The sequence below is a fragment of the Sinohyriopsis cumingii genome, chromosome 1, assembly GCF_028554795.1.
Source record: "Sinohyriopsis cumingii isolate HCF-2022 chromosome 1, ASM2855479v2, whole genome shotgun sequence".
Taxonomy (NCBI): Eukaryota; Metazoa; Mollusca; class Bivalvia; order Unionida; family Unionidae; genus Sinohyriopsis; species Sinohyriopsis cumingii.
The window spans coordinates 160,031,926-160,048,806 of record NC_142961.1 but is presented as its reverse complement, the minus strand read 5'-3'; the positions used below and the strand labels follow the sequence as shown (position 1 = coordinate 160,048,806).

Genomic DNA, 16,881 nt, shown 5'->3' with positions numbered 1-16,881 from the left:
ACCATTTTCAGTGTACTTTTTAATGTGAAAATATAAAAGTCATGTACAATTATATCCGCACTATTTATCTCATCACCATTTTCGAGTATTTGAGTTCACCGGTATGTTTAATCATGCAAAATATGTATATGTTTATTTATGTCAAACAACGGAATCATTTATATTATATAATGGCATTTTCGCCCTCTTCAGTTTATCTTTCACTTTATAGGCAAGAAACAGTCCTGTTTCACCCGTCCTTCTGTTCCTTCCTTTTGAGTATCCATCCCAGTGATTTCCCGCAATTCCGACCGAGTCGTTCCAGTCAAGCCGAATTTCACCCTGTTCTCTCGGAACATGTGGCTCTCTTACGTCCATAATGTGTTCAGTCTGCCCGCCAAAGTAAAACATGTCGTCAAGTGACTGGACGTTGGAGGATGCGTCCCCGTTATGTGTCTGCATTAGTTCATAGGCCAAACGACATATCTGGATTAAAATTAGAGGTGAAATGTAAATTAGTATAACGGACTATGAATTTAATCAACTGGGGAAACTTTCTTTTTTAACTCTTGATAACTAAAAACGTAATGAGTACTGACGTATGTTTTCTAACGGCGAACATGCCCACAATAAGCTTCCTGGTGTAGTTTAAACTCTTCATGAAGTACGATTTTGTTTATCGAAAGAAAACGTTCACATAACAGAATTGAATGCATGAAACGACCATTCAAACCAAACATGGATTTCTTGATCCGAGTTTGACAAACGAAAATTGGAAGACAAACTGGTGTGACAGGTCGTTTTTGGAGTTTGTTTTCTTTTCTTTTCCTTTTGGGCTATGCTTAAAAGTGGAATGCAGGTGAAATTGTATCAGTTGAGATTGCTGTTTTATGCTTCCGTAAAATCAAAACGAAGAATGTTTACCATAATTGTTGGGCAAACGACCCAATTTTACACTATCTAATATAAAGACCTCCTAGACCGTTCCCCTGCTCAGATACAAATATGTTCTCTAATGTCAATGCAACTTATTTGCTGGATCTTTATTTTAGTTCTCAAAATAAAACACTCTCTCCTTCCAGTCAAGCCTTAATGGTGTATTCAGTAGTGAGCGCCCCTAGTGTTGCAATAGAAGTTGACTCCATATATTTAAAATTACAATGGGTAATTCGAAACGTCATGTTTCCTCCATTGTATTGCTTTCTAAACGTTTTATATGAAAACTTTGACTGATTGATAGAGTGCTCTAAGTATTTGTGAGACGATATGAACGAATCTGATACCAGATATATTGATTGCATGGTGGGGGTGACGAAAAGGTTACTGATAGAGAAATCGAGCGCGCTTCAGTGCACGAGTTTTCTTTGTAAATACAATTTGCGTAACCCACAGAACAATACAAATATTATCACGCGAAAGAATATTGTCTAACTGATATAATGTATGAATATGGTTTTACTTTCTGATTTTATTTGATAAACTCTCTTTTATATTAGTCAGACTTCCAACACCTATCAACACTTCCAAATCAATATAAACAACATTCACCCAGCATCGATAGCCTCGATATGATTGTAGTGATCGATATTAGGAATGGTAACTTGTCCGACACGCATATTGCGCAATTGGTCTATCTACAACACTGAAATGATCTGACGCAAAAACAGCGGTCATACAATAAGAATCAAACGATGACACCTATTGAAAAGAAAGAAAAAAGAAAGAATTATTCTTCAGAATTAAGTCGATGAACACGACAAAGTAATTACATTAACATTTAATTAAAGAAAAGTTTATAAGGATCAATGTACAAAAGAAATCTTTTGAAAAATGCACACAAATGTAATGCTAGTGGGACTTAAGCATGTGCATATATAACTGGTTCAATTTGCTGGTACACTTCACATTTGATATTTATTGTAAAATTGATATATGCAAGGACGTACCTGAGAAGAAAACGTGCATACAAGATAGTTGCATTTGGACAAAAGAATGATATCTTGTAAAACGCCGTAAAGTGATGTCAGTTGATATCGGTTTTTTGGGTCTGCAGATTTAGACACTTCCTGGTCACTGATAAAATCATAGCCCGGATACCTAGGGAATATAAAGGTTAAAAAAACAAAATTAACGAAATATTGTGTGGGTCGTCTTTACACACAAATACTGTCTGCCTCTGCCTCTTTGATGCAACTACAGCAAACGTGGGCTAAAACACTAAAGTCTGTTTTCGAAACGAGCCTAAATAAATAGTCAATACAATGTATTGAGAGTTGCCTATGCACTATTTCTACTCGTATCTGTCAAACTTGCTCGTGGTCATTGTTTGTCAGTAAAGTTCAATATACAATGATGCAGCATTTTCACGTATTTTAACCATAGGCACGTGTCACTTATGGTAAATGGAAAGCTTTGGAAATCTTCTCTCTGAAGATATACCGAACAGGTGCGAGGCTAGGGTCGCCGAAGTAGTAGTATTAGGTGGGGTTTCTAAACCAAAACTCTATTGTGTATTAGAACGACAGCATAATTCTTACCCCGCCAGAACCCCCCCACCCATGTTAGTCTTAACAAAATACAAAAACAACTTTGTTGAGGCAACAGCGTCGATTTCATTATCGATTTACCACGTGAGGACCTATCATTGAATCAACATCGTTGTCAGACAAAAAAGAGTTTGGCTTAGAAACGCCCACTTATCACTACTACTGCCATTTTTACTTGAAACCGCTCGCGGTTTATATTTATATTTTATACAGAATTTGTCTATGCCTAACAATCTCAATTTTTTTACTATTCCTAACACGCAGGAATGTTTCATATCACGTCTGACTGTTAAAATAATATGCGCTATTAATTACTCGCTGAGATGGACAGGTAATAAAAAGGAGCGATAATGGTATATTTCACAACACACCTGTTTCATATAGTTATATATTTTAATTCCATCTGTATATCTGTAAGTATTCGGTAGCAGACAGAGTGACGAACGTTCGATCGACAAATGAAAACGACTCGAATCCTAAACAAAACGCGATTTACTTATTGTCTGCGTTCGGCAACAGACGCTTTTATAATGGGGGGAACCTGTGATTCATTGAAAAAAGATGAAATGTACTTAAATGGTAATTATAAGCTTGTAAAAAAAACGAATCCGGGTGCAACTCGCCTGGCCCCTCTGAACCTCAAAAAGGGCGTTAATATTTAAGCGCTCGGGGCTCACTTTGGGTGGGGGCTTATTTTTATTATATTACATTTAGGCTCTTTCAAAACGCAACAAAAAGAGTAAAGACAACAAGCTTTGTAAAATTAGACATAAAATATTTCCCTAGAAAAACAAGGTAAAAATGAAAACACATACGGTTCAAATCCAAAAATAATCCAAGAATACAAAACAGAAGACCTAGTAGTTAAAAGTCCTATTGAAACTGAGTTCGAATCAGATGAAATCCAAAATGGAAGGCGATGACGAATGCTGTGGTCAGGGCCGTACTGATGTGTCAACAGTTCTTTGTTGAATCACCGAAAATAATATTCCAGTGTTTGAATTCTGTGCAAATTTCTATTAGTGTCTATGTCCAAGAATTAATTTAGAGCACAAGTATTTCCAAGGAAATATAATCTCGTGGAATTCAAATGATTTGAAGAAAAATTAAAAATTCAACTCAAACTGGTCACAACAAAACACCTTTAAGTGTCAATCGTTTAAAGTCGGACTGACTAAATTCTCTATGGAAAATAGTTATACACTAATTTAAGACGCAAAACATATTCCGTATGAGAGGCACATGATCATTTTTCTAGAACAACATAGAAGCCTTTTTCATGCCTAACATCACGTAATCCCAGTATGGCCTTGACTAAAACCAATAATTTTTACTCTGAGGACGAATTAAAAAAATATATAAAAAAGTTGTTTACTTCAGCTCTTATTGATTTCTGAATCAATGACAGGAACTAGGTCAGCATTAGATACAATGTCTCTATAAAGTTGTTTACGTCATAAATACAAAAAATCAGTCAGAACTGAACTCTATTTCAGTAAATAAAGCTATATTACAACAGCATGTAATGGAATTTAAAAAACCTAACAAACGAACAATTAAATTAAATCAAATATAAATTAAATCAAATATACATAACATTTACAAAATTGAAAATTAGCCTGGACAGCCCTTTGAATCTATAAAATTTCGTTTCGCATTTAGCGATTCACGGGGGGAGTGGGGTGGGTGGGTTCACGCACAATGAAAAAAATATAACAATACTCAAGATTTAAGAGATCAAACGTCATTCAGCGTGTACTACCTTTTGCTATTTTTTTATAGCTCAGTCAGTCGCGAGCGTATTATATCTTGTCGAGATATTTTTAAAGTCTCATCTTTTGCTATTATATAACTTTCATCATCATGACAGAACAAGTATAGATTAAGCTTACGCCTAATGTGAGAGCCAGGTTCTAGCAGGATGATAGCATTCCCATATGAAACTATTGATCTATGGACATAACATTTCCGCATAACATTTCTTTAGCTCATCATCAACTGGGATCTTTGTGCATTTTTTCTGAGATATTGGATTGTCAAGATTGTCAATAGCATCAGAAAGTGAGTCTGTGATACAAGCTAACTTACTAAAATAAGTTGAATCTTCCTTGCTAAACAGAGACAACTTTATCTTGTTTCTGTTCTTGAAATATGTGCTGTACATTTCATTGTCAAGCATAATCGTCATATGCTTACTTCCGAAAAGAATTGTTTTCATCTTTAACATAGCATCTTCCTTTGTAATATCTTCCATATTACATATTCCACACAAAATTTAGCGAGTACTGTTTTTCATATTTCACAACTCTGTTAGGTATCATATCTACAAGCAAACAATCTTCGACACATAGCTCCTGTATCTGATCTATCATTATAAGCTTCTCACCAAGCAGATAAGCTCGAGTTTGATTAAGAATTTTGTTGTAGGTAGCTGTTGGTATTTTACACGAAGTATTTTTATTCTCGTATTTTGGCTCGATCTTTTTATGTATTGCTGATTATATAATACCTGCCCTGACACCACCAGGAGTAATGGATCTGCGGTTTCGCCTGCTGATATAGTTCATGATGTTGTTAGTATCATAGGAATGTAAATCGGCACGCTTATTATTTTACTGTAATATTTTCTGGGTCTTCTGACACAGCAAAGTTTTTTAAATGATAAGATTTATAGTATTTGATGAGTTCATCCCTATCATTGTCTGACAGACCTGATGAGATAAGATTGAAGTCGATTGTTTCTTTTTTTGTCATTATGAAACTATTTCAGTATTATTTCAATAAAAAGTAGTAAAAGTATTTTCAGCGGAAGTTTTATCGTCCAGAGCACTCAATTTGTTATTGACAGGGTCAGCAAGAAAATATGTGTACTTATCATACACTTAAGAGGAGATCTCGTTATATCTGCTATCTGTTAAGACTTTACGATCCGAGGATCAAAAAAGGAGTGTCAAAATTTGTTGTTATTTCAGTAATACCATTGACTATATCACGATAATATATCATGTTTCGTCGATATAACTAACGACATGACATAACTGCCCCAGCATAAAATGTTTACGTACTAGATGCTGCCTGAGAATTGTATATGTTGTTGCAAAACTCAAAAGACCGCGATTATCTGATTGCTCTATATTTATGTCGTTCCCAGGTAGGTTCAGGTATTTAGCAATCAGTTTTCTGATATTTCGGAATTTTGCTTCTGTCAGTAACTTTCCAGATTCTTTTTTTTAAATAGTTGTTCAAAGCAAATTGTTCAGAACTATTATATATTTCATAATCTTCATCAATGCTAGGATTTACAGTTGTAATATGGTCATTCTCCTGATAAAATATGTCTCGTTCGACATTATCATATGATTCAATTCCGGACTCAGTTTCTGACATTGCATTTAGTGCAACATTAATGTGATATACGTTATATTTTTCTTTATCGCCTCTGAGAGAGTCTATTAGAACTAGATATGCTGTTGTTGGCAGGTTAGTATCAACGCTATTATCTACTATTTCTAACAGCGTTTTTCATTATAATAGTCCATATCTAACACACGAAATACTCGACGTTTAGCAAATGTCTGAGCTCACGATTTTTTTTAAAACTTACGTTTTCTTGTTTCAGTTTCTTTGTCAAGTTCAACGTGAATCTTTATTATCACCATGACATTTTGTTTGTACAAGGTTAGGTCTGTCGATCGTCAAAACATTTTCTTTATTTAGCTCAAGCAGCGTATTTATCAACAACTTTTCAATTTTCTATCGTCGTTCCTCACAGTCACTTACAGGACAGTATTTGCTAATTATATCAAAGTCTCTGATCGCGTATCTCAGCTGAGGGCCTCTCATTCCTGGTGAGAAGCATAAACATAAACATTTAATACCTTATACAGCGCAATCCATTCCGAATCATCACTCGATGTTTCTAAATGCCAGTTATAAATTTGTGCGACACCAGCATTTGCTCGACTTCGTAGTTGAAATTTACAAATTGCAACAGCTACTAGACACTGTATTTTGATCCCAAATCTAGATATGTCTACGTTTAAAATCCAGTGGGTAACACTATCCACGTACTGTTTATTGACAATATCAAATGCAGAAACAGGCACATAAGTAGAAGTTATCTTGTTGGCAGCCACATAGATCGCACCTGTAACTGTGCTTTCGGACTTTTTAAGATAATTGGCATCTGCGGTAGTAATTGTACTTACTGATGCTGCACTTATTTTAGCGTTCACGTATTGTTTACTTGGAAGATCAAATGGGGCGACTGGATTTTAAGTCGTTGTTATTTTATTCGAGCCCTTGCTTAATGTACCTATCATCATATCACCGGACTTGCTACTCGTGATGCAATATTCTCTGCTATCATATCATCGACATAATTTTTATTTGTTAAATCTGATGTTGCTGATGGAATAGCCATATTTGTTATTTTGTTCGATCCCATGTCTAGATTTCCCACCATAGTGTCGACGGATTTTATCACAAAGATGTCCTTGATAAACTTGACATTTGTTACAAAATCGTTATTGGTCAACGTTGTGTTATCGAGTTGAGTATTAAATATTAATGAATCTATTACTTCACGACCTCTTCAACGTCGATTGAGTTTAAATGTACACGATCAATCCACGGCAGTATCAATACAAGCTGATTAGCAAATACAATGAAAAGCTAAAAAATGGAACTAGGCGCTGGTGATGATATATTTATCATCAAACAACCTAAGATTTAATTACATTTGCCGAGCTAGATTCAGACGAACATAAAATAATTGTCTTCGATAACATTCCGCTGAGTAACAGCGAGATGGATAAGATTAAATCGTATTTTTCATTGTCGCCCAACAGAAAATGTAATGCAGTCTATCTGGCACAAGGATTTTATGATGTGGATTGATTTATCAGGCGAAATACAGGTTGTTTCATACTATTCACTGGTGTGGACAACGTTGATGTACAAAACATAGCCCGAGAGCAGTGCGGGTGTGTATTAAAATATAAATTTGCTTAGCTTTATCATAACGCTACTGGTAATAGCAGAAACAACTTTATTTGTTTGATAAGCTAGCACGAGATCGAGATCGTATCTTCAGGTGTGGAATAGACAGGTTTTGGACTGTGAAAATTAATCTAACAGACACTTATAAAAATGGATGCGAAACGAATAGAAGTTCTAAAGAAATTTGTTGCAACAAGATGCTCGTACAAGAAAAAAGTCGAACAGGAACGAAAAGGACAAAAGCAAACTACAGAAGAAACTGCTAGACTTTCTAGACCAGTGACTGAAGCTGTACTTGGAAAACAACTTGATATTTCAGCTGCATCACCAGAAGAACGTAAAAAGTTATCAGAGAAAGGTTTAAACGGCTTCCTCGAAGAGGGACAAAAGAAAGTTGCGGTAAATATAATTGCAAAATCTTCCTCTGAATATAAACTTATAAAAAAACAGCAAAAAAATTATCTGACGATTGCCTGAAACAAACTGAGTTTGTCACATCAAAACAAGCTAAACTTACCTAAAAAATTATGAAGTTACATGAGGTGTTATTTAAAGATCCTGACAGGTTTATTGTACGAGTTAGAAAATAAAAGAAATATCAAAACGTATGAAATTATAGATACCAGATACTACTTGAGCTTTCCGGAAGTAGTATTATCAAAAACGATTTGTCAAAGGTGAAAGAGTGGAGCGATACTGAGTACGGTGATGTTAGATCAGAACTTGATGTTCACATCAGGAAATGACAAAAATATGACGACCCGATTAATGATAGCAAAACATTTGTTAAGTTTACTGATTATGAGAATTTTAACAAAAATAGTACTGTTCTTGGGATCATCTATATAAATGGTTATCTAGCAAGTGATATCTTAGAAACGATACACAGGTACAGAAAAACATAAGGTAGACCATTGAAAATAACTTTTTTTAAAAGTATTCTGATTGAAAAAAGAAATGAACGTTTAAGAAAAGAAAAAACAAATCTCAGAAAGATCTACTTCGATATCAAGCAATAAGATGAATCATCTGAATCCAACGATTCACTCAGATCAGGCTTAAGAGATCGTGGAATTAAAATATTTAACTTCCAAGCTGAAATAGTTGACTGGTTGATGCTATTAATATCATCAAAGGAAGCCCGAAAGACGAGCAAAGAAATCGACAACAAAATTGTTGAAATGTTAGATAATTTGTGACAAACGGTTATCTAACATCCCATAAATAATACATTTTACAAAGTAATTTGATTCGCAGCAATTAGTTCGCTAAAAGCAAAGCACGAACTGCCAGCAGTTCAGTTTTATCTATCAGATACAATAGGAATGTTGTCAGCAACGTTACTGCTGGATTAATCACAGACTATGTCGGACAGTGCAAACTTCTTTGTAATTTATAATCCACCAATCGAACTTGACACAGGAACACAAGCGTTCCCAAATCAGTACGAAACAGGACTAGTATAAGCTCCTGCTTCGCACTCAATAGCAAATGTGAAAACTAATGTTAACAATGTTTTTACGTTCGGAGTAAGAATAGGAGATGTTATCAATTGGAACTCTTTTAAGATAAAACAAGGCGCCTACAACGTTACAGATCTCAAGAAAACAATTACATATCTTATAAATGCTGGTAGCAGCGGAATTTCATCAGATTAGTTTGAGTTCATTGCAAAGTATAACACATTACAGTCAAGAATAACACTTAAAAATAACTTGTTCATCGATCTCAGTAGCCAAGACACAATCGGATCATCACTCGGATTTAACAAACAACAGCATGGATCTGCAACAGTTGCAACAGTATCATATGATAGTGAATCAACTGTCAACGTCACAGATGTAAATACAATTTTGATAAACTGCTCTATTGCAACTGGATCATATTCAGCACTAGGTAGCCAAGGAAAACTATTTATAGTTGTTTCTCCTGAAGTACCATCAGGATCGCTAATGCAAGTAAATCCAAGTTAGATAATCTACTATCCTGTTAGTGTCGAAAATCAAATATCGTCTATAACAATAACCCTGACTGGTCAATCAGGTCAATTGCTAGATCTCAAAAACGACATTGTAACATATTATCTGCACTTGATGTCGGTGGGATAACTTTTATCTGGCAATTTTGTATAGCAAAATGAAACAACGAAAAATTTATCACAGAAATATAGTAGGAGGTTTCTTTGGAAATATATTCTCTAAAATATTTGAAAATATCCATGGAATTGCAAATAAAATAGCACCTATTGCGTTAGACGCATCTAAAGCATTTACCATGGGAGCCACATCTGCAGCGGGTACAGCTGTCGGACAGAAGATTATTGATAAAATTAGGGGTGGACCACCGATGCACCCATCGCATGCGATAGGGATATAAAACAGGTAATTTCTAAAATATCGCCAACATCAGAAATCACTGCGGATGTTTATATACACTACAAAAATACTGCTATCTCCCCAAGCCGAAGAGATTATCAAAAAATTGGTAACTAAAACACGACCTTGTAGTGCTAGCACTCGACCATATATTGCAGCGTTCTAGTGAGTGTTTTGCAACCGCAAACCACAAAGCAATTCACAGCTTTATCAAACAATTACTAATAAAAATGTCTATATAAAATGACCTAGACTTGACCAAGATATAACCCAACAACAGAATATGAATAGGTTGAGCATCTGAATGAAAACTCAAACGAACCCAACAAAACGGGTATACGAAATTTTAACACAAGAGACGGAGATGTGTTTCTGCTACGACATAAAGCCGTACTTGAAGTACGAGGAAGTATAAAAACAGTAGCTGGTGGAGATTGAGCTGCTGGTACATAAGTGACATTTGTAAATAACGGTTGGAGTTTATTTAGAAGCGCTAGATATCAGCTAGCTAATCAAACCGTATAAGATATTTATATGCACTTACCAATTACAACTACTATTCTTAACGTAGCTTCGTTCAGCGACGACTACACACGATCTGTTGCAACAACTATGATGTGGTTAAAATATACTGGAGATGAAGATGCTATTTCAAACGAGTTTATTTTTTACGGTAAAATTCTAGATACAGTTAATGCTAATGATAATTTAGTATTTATTAGAGGTTTTTATATTGATAACGCTGCTGATGCAAAAGAAGCTGCTGTAAGAACCTCGTTGACTGCCGTGTGTATTATTCTTGGAATTACCCTACCTGGAGCCGCGGACGATGGAATCGCAATGTTAGTAATCGTAAACGGAATAATAAAAAGGACTCGATCTTACGACGAAGGCTACATTAAACGAAGAAAATTTACCAAACACTCAAATCAAATAACTACGATGCTTCCGCTTAACACAATATTCAAATTTTGCATAGAATAAAATAAGGTATTTCGTGGTATAAAACATACACTTATACTTGACCGAGCTGATCAAAGTGATAGTCTGATGAGAACTGCTAATGCTGCTCCTCTTGATGCTGCTAATAATTTTCAGTCTGTAATTTCACGATTGGCATTGTGGATGCCACGTGTTATTACGTCGATATATAAATCAATTCAACTAAATATATCTTCGGGATAACATCAGCAAGCTGCGGATAGACTTGCCAGTCAGACACCTACGTCAGAACAACTTGTTGCTGATCAACGTGAGGAACTTGCTAATCCTTATTTCGCATCAAACTCTCGTCGAATTTTAACCGGTACAGATTTAATGTCGTTGTCAGAAAAAATATTTCAGGAAATATGGAAAAATCCTGATGAATACAAACCATTAGGATCCGGCTGAAGATTTGATAAAATAACAGGAATACTATTTCACACTATGAAATATAATCCATTGCGAGGTAACTCGTATGTCGAGCTGCCAACTAAAAACTAACTCAAAATGTTGTAGTAATATCAAAACTATGGCGAAGACAAATGTTTTCAATGGGCTATATTATCGGCGTTATTTCCCGCTCGAGATCACCCTTATCTAGTAGCAAAGTCATGTTAACAATCTAAACTTTAGCGGGATTGTTTTTCCTGTTTCTGAATATAATATTCAAAAATTTGAAGAAGAAAAAATATCCTTTTATCAGCAGGTATTAATGCATTTAGTGTCGATGATGAAGAAAGATATATCCCAGATATATCAGCGATCGAGCATCACAAACAATAGTACATTTATTGTTTTATGAATATCATTACGCGTGGATCAGGAACTTTAACAGTCTAGTTGGAGGGCAATATAACACGCATAAGGAAAAAAAAATTTCTGTTTCAAATGCTTGCATGGCTGTAAGTCTCAGCAGGTACTTGATCGATATGTCAAGTATTGCTCTAACGTACAACGGATATCTATGCCTGGCGAAGATGAAAAAAAATTATTACAATTTACAAATTACATACACAAGATGAAAGTTCCTTTTATAATATATGCATATTCCGAATCTATTGGACTTCCAGTGCTAGGAGTAGAAATAACCCTGATAAATCTTCGACAAGAAAAATACAGGAGTATATTCCTTGCGGAGTAGCGCATAAAGTTATCTCTGCTGCTGAATACAGTTTATCAAAATCAATAAAGATTTTTCATGGCGTAAATCCTGTTGTTTGGCTTCTGAAGAACTTTATCGACGAAGTTGATTTTATCCTGATGTTACAAAGACAAAGGGGCCACGAGTGGCCAAGTGGTCTAAAGCGCTCTCCGTTACGGATCACTGCCATCTCACATCTGTCTGCGCCGGTTTAAGTCTCGGATTCAGCCAATGTGGGTATGTGAGAAAGCTTGCCAGTAGCTTCTCGTGGGTCGGTGGTTCTTTCCTGGTCTTCCCGGGTTCTTCCTCCACCATTAATACCGGCAACCATGTATAGCCTATCGTGTGCTGAAAAATGGCGTTAAATCCCACAACAACAACAACAACAACAACAAAGACTAAAAATGAAACCGCTAACAATAAAACAAGAAGCTGAATTTAATACAGCAGAAGAAATATGTCATATTTGTGAACGTAAGCTTGGTTTTGACCGTGTAAAAGATCACTGTCATATTACTGGAGAGTATCGCGGTCCAACACATGAGAAATATAATTTACAATATACCTACCGCACCAGATTTCGTTCCTGTTGTCTTTCACAATTTCAGAGGATATGATTATCTTATCATCGTTTAAGCGTTCGGTAATAAAGATATAATAAACCGCCTAAAAATGAATAACAGCGATTAAAATAAAATGCATTCCAAATACTACTGAAAAATAAGTTTTATTGATAGTCTCCAGTTTATGTCTGCGTCATCAGACGAACTAGTCAAAGGCTGTGGTAAGTTTGATAATTTGATTGAACATTTTGGTGATGAATCAAGTTTATTTGACACGAAAAGGTATCTTTCCCTACGAATATCTTAATGACTGGAGCAGATATAATGAAACGTGTCTATCTGACAACGAAAAGTTTTATTCTCTGTTAAATCTTGAGAGTGTTAGCGATGATGATTATGCCTATGCTAAATCAACGTGGGACTCGTTCGGCTGCAAAAACTTGAGATATTATCATGATTTATATCGTTTCACAGATGTACTGTTCCTCAGATATATTTTAAAATTTCAGAGATGTCGGTGCTGATAACTACGGACTCGACCCATCTTGGTATTATTCGGTACCCGGATTAAGCTAGGACGCTTTACTGAAACATAGCAAAATAAAACTAGAACTGTCAACAGCCCCATATATGTTCTGTTTCATCGAGCGGGGAATTCGCGGTGGAATTAAAAATACATAAATATGCAAAGGATAATAATAAATATCTACCCGACTATAATAACATGTTACCATCAAGTTGTATAGTCTATCTCCACAACAATAACCTGTATGGCTATGCTATGTCAGAGTCTATGTCATGTGGTGGTTTCAGCTAGATCAGTGAAAAACTGTTTGTCAGAGAAACTAATAGAATAGTAACAGCGGGAAGCAAGAATCCTGATGTTAGTTATTTTGTTGACGTTTTGATCTTGACTATTCTGTTAAGCTTCATGATAAGTATAATGATTATCCATTTTGTCCAGAATCAATGCTGATTGATTACAGTTAATTATCTGATGTACAGACAAATTATCCCCAAGATAAATCTGTTGTTTACAAATTAGTTCCTAATCTGCTTGACAAACGGAGACACGTTTTGCATTACAAAAATCTTAGTCAAGCATTTGATCACGGAGTTTTCTAAGAAAAGTTCATCGTGTGCTAAAATTTAGTCAATCACCGTGAATGAAGGGTTATATTGATTCAAAATCATCACGACGAGCAGCTGCCAACACAGAATTTGAAGAAGAAAAAATCCTTTTTGAAGCTTATGAACAACAGCGTCTTTGGCAAGACCATGGAAAAAAACCGGAAAGCAAGTCAATATTGATATCGTCAATAACGTGGAACGTCGTAATAAACTTGTAGCATCTGATGATTTTGTCAGTATGAAAATATTTAATAAAAACTTGGTAGCCATTCAACGATGAAAGACAAACTTGAAGTTGAACAAGCCAGTTCACGTCGGTATGGCAGTACTTGAGATATCAAAGCAGTTATTATACCAGTTTCATTACAATTTATTTTACGGTTGAGTGGCCTGATGCAGAGCTGTTATTTACAGATACTGACTCGTTGATGTACAATATGAATTTATCAAGAATTTTATGATAACCGAGAAATGTTGATCTTGTAGATTATCCACAAAAACAGCGGATTTCACTGTGATGATAATAAAAAGGAAAAAAGAAAGTTTAAGGATGAGACAAATTTTGTTCCTATTGTTGAGTTTATCGGATTGCGTAGTGAATTGTACTGTCTAAAACTAGGTGATAATGAAGTTAAGAGACGAGCTAAGGGAATCAAAATAAATGTGATTGTTAAGGTGATAGGATTCGATAAGTATAAAGCTACGTTGGACGGGTTTTCTAGTCATGCAGAGATGATGGTAATAAGTTCAAATTGTCATAAAATTGAGACTGATGTTATTATAAAATCTGGTCTTTGCAATTTTGATTATAAGCGATACTGCTCTGATGGGATCAGTACATTTGCGTTAGGATATAAAATATCTGATGGTACTGATTTTAGCATGGTGGATTTTTTAGATTTGTTACATTGAATTTTACGTGAATGTTAGGTATAGTAAAATTTTGTGTTAAAAAACTATATAATAAAAACCGCAGTAGTAGTGATAAGTGATCGTTTCTGAGCCAAACTCGGTTTTGTCTGACGAAGATGATGATTAAATGATAGGTCCTCACTTGGTAAATCGATAATAAAATCGACGCTGTTGCCTCAACAAAGTTGTTTTCGTATTTTGTTTGGACTAACATGGGGGGGGGGGGCGGGTCTGGCGGGGTAAGAATTATGCTATCGTCCTAATACACAATATAGTTTTGGTTTAGAAAGCCCCGCTTATTACCACTACTGCCTACCGTTGTAGATTTTAAGTTGGACAAAAGAAGTTGATGCGGTGTCCATGAAATGTTTTTAATCGTAACACCAAGGGCAATGACAATAACGAAAACAACAAAACAAGGGCAATAAGTAAAGGAAAACGCATCAATAACTGCATCTACCACTGCTGTTGTTGCTTACCATGAAACTACACTAATATTACTTGCCAAATTTGGTGCTTAGTGTTACTACTACTATAAAAAAATTCAAACATTCCTCTTCTTCTTCTTCTTCTTCTTCTTCTTCTTATTATTATTATTATTATTATTGTTATTAATTATTATTATTATTATTATTATTATTATTATTATTATTATTAATTATTATTATTATTATTATTATTATTATTATTATTACTATTATTATTATTATTATTATTAAAGGCGAGCTTTATTGCTGTTGGGAAATTCGATTAAGCTTAAAACCTTCCAAGTGGTTATGTGAACGATCAAACATATACATTTGTTTCCAGGAAACAAAGAAAAATGAAATATTTATTGTCAGCGAGAAAAGAAGCAAAGGGAGGGGGGACCTCTGGAATTTGTCTCACTTATGTTTACTATTTGTGTGTGTGTGTGTGTGTGTGTGTGTGTGTGAGAGAGAGAGAGAGAGAGAGAGAGAGAGAGAGAGAGAGAGTTATTACTTTTGTTGGACTTCCTTTAGAACATCTGGATCATCCGATGCCAAAAAAACTCTTTTCTTGAGGACTGGTTGTCTCCCTTTGAGTTGGTCATACCATTCGTCTACATATGCCATATATTCTTCTACCTCGTGTTTTCCTGCCTCATGATTGACCTTGTCTGTCCTTCTTACATGGATTCTAATTAAGGATTGAGCAAAATGTAACAGGATATAGATGTAAGTTTAATTTTTTTTTTTCGCGATCTGTATTACAAAGAGTACCATTTCTGGCTTACTGGATGGAAATATATCAACTTCATTGTGTTCAATTTCGTTCTTATAATGTATAATTAATTGACTTCATGTTTTATGTTTGCCTGATGGCAAAGAAAAATTTACTTGTATAAACTGGCATCTCGGTTGGGCGCGGTATTTGTCAATCAAGTTTTAGACAACAAACATTCCAATAAGCAATTGCCCAGTCTGATCATTGAGAAAGGGGCAAATGTTCATGCAAATCTGCATAGCTGACCACTGCATGTTTGCCACCCCACCCCCGACAAATTTCTGCGGCCACCCTGGACTAAAGCAAGCTTAAAATACACTCACCCGGCTATAGGAGTCGTCCAATTCAATCTCTTTATTCCTTCTTCTATGGCATTTTGTGTAGATGGTTGAAATTTTAATAAATATTTCACAAACTGTCCAATCCACCATGCTGGTGGGTTGCCATGGAAACGAACAAGTCGATCTGCGATGTCATCGGGAACGGCGAGGGGAAGGTAATCGCGATTTATTGGCATGTCATTTTCAACTCCGACCAGTGATGAAACATTGGGACGCAGTATATCGTGAACATCTTGAAGAAAAGCAGAAGTCGCAGTGAAAGGATTAATGTATTATACTCAAGTCAGATGTCATGAAAAACAATGTATGTTCAAATTTATAGTGAAAGAAAGAATGCAAGTTTTTTTTCTTATGGTACATTTGATAAATGGGACAGTATTTTGTATCATGCACGATGACTGGCTTTCAGTTTCATCAGCGACCGCAAGACAGGGCACAGAAAGTTCAAAATAAGAATGGTTTAACAAGATGAAAATGCTGTACACTAACATAACATTTCTTGGAACTCTCCCGTCGGACAAAAGCATGGAAGGCAACAAAGTATTGTCACACAAAAACAAGGGCTGTAACAAAGTACCGTTACTTGAAACCAACAAGAAAATTTGACTTTTTTGGGGAAATCTCTGAAATCATATTAATTATGTCTGGAAAACTCAGAGATTA

General features: G+C 35.3%; 1 protein-coding gene across 3 annotated transcripts in view; it reads right to left on the bottom strand.

Annotated features, from left to right (window-relative positions):
- The window catches only part of LOC149808237 (alpha-(1,6)-fucosyltransferase-like), a 72,982-nt gene continuing 56,101 nt past the window's right edge, over positions 1-16,881 (bottom strand). For all 3 annotated transcript variants that reach the window (XM_089975299.1, XM_089975308.1, XM_089975318.1), the window contains 4 exons: positions 16,201-16,450; positions 15,614-15,790; positions 1,926-2,076; positions 1-465 (listed from right to left, as the gene is read on the bottom strand). In XM_089975299.1, coding sequence (XP_089831425.1) covers positions 142-465; positions 1,926-2,076; positions 15,614-15,790; positions 16,201-16,450 — 902 coding nt within the window. In that variant the 3' untranslated portion in view covers positions 1-141. The remainder of the gene's footprint in view (positions 466-1,925; positions 2,077-15,613; positions 15,791-16,200; positions 16,451-16,881) is intronic.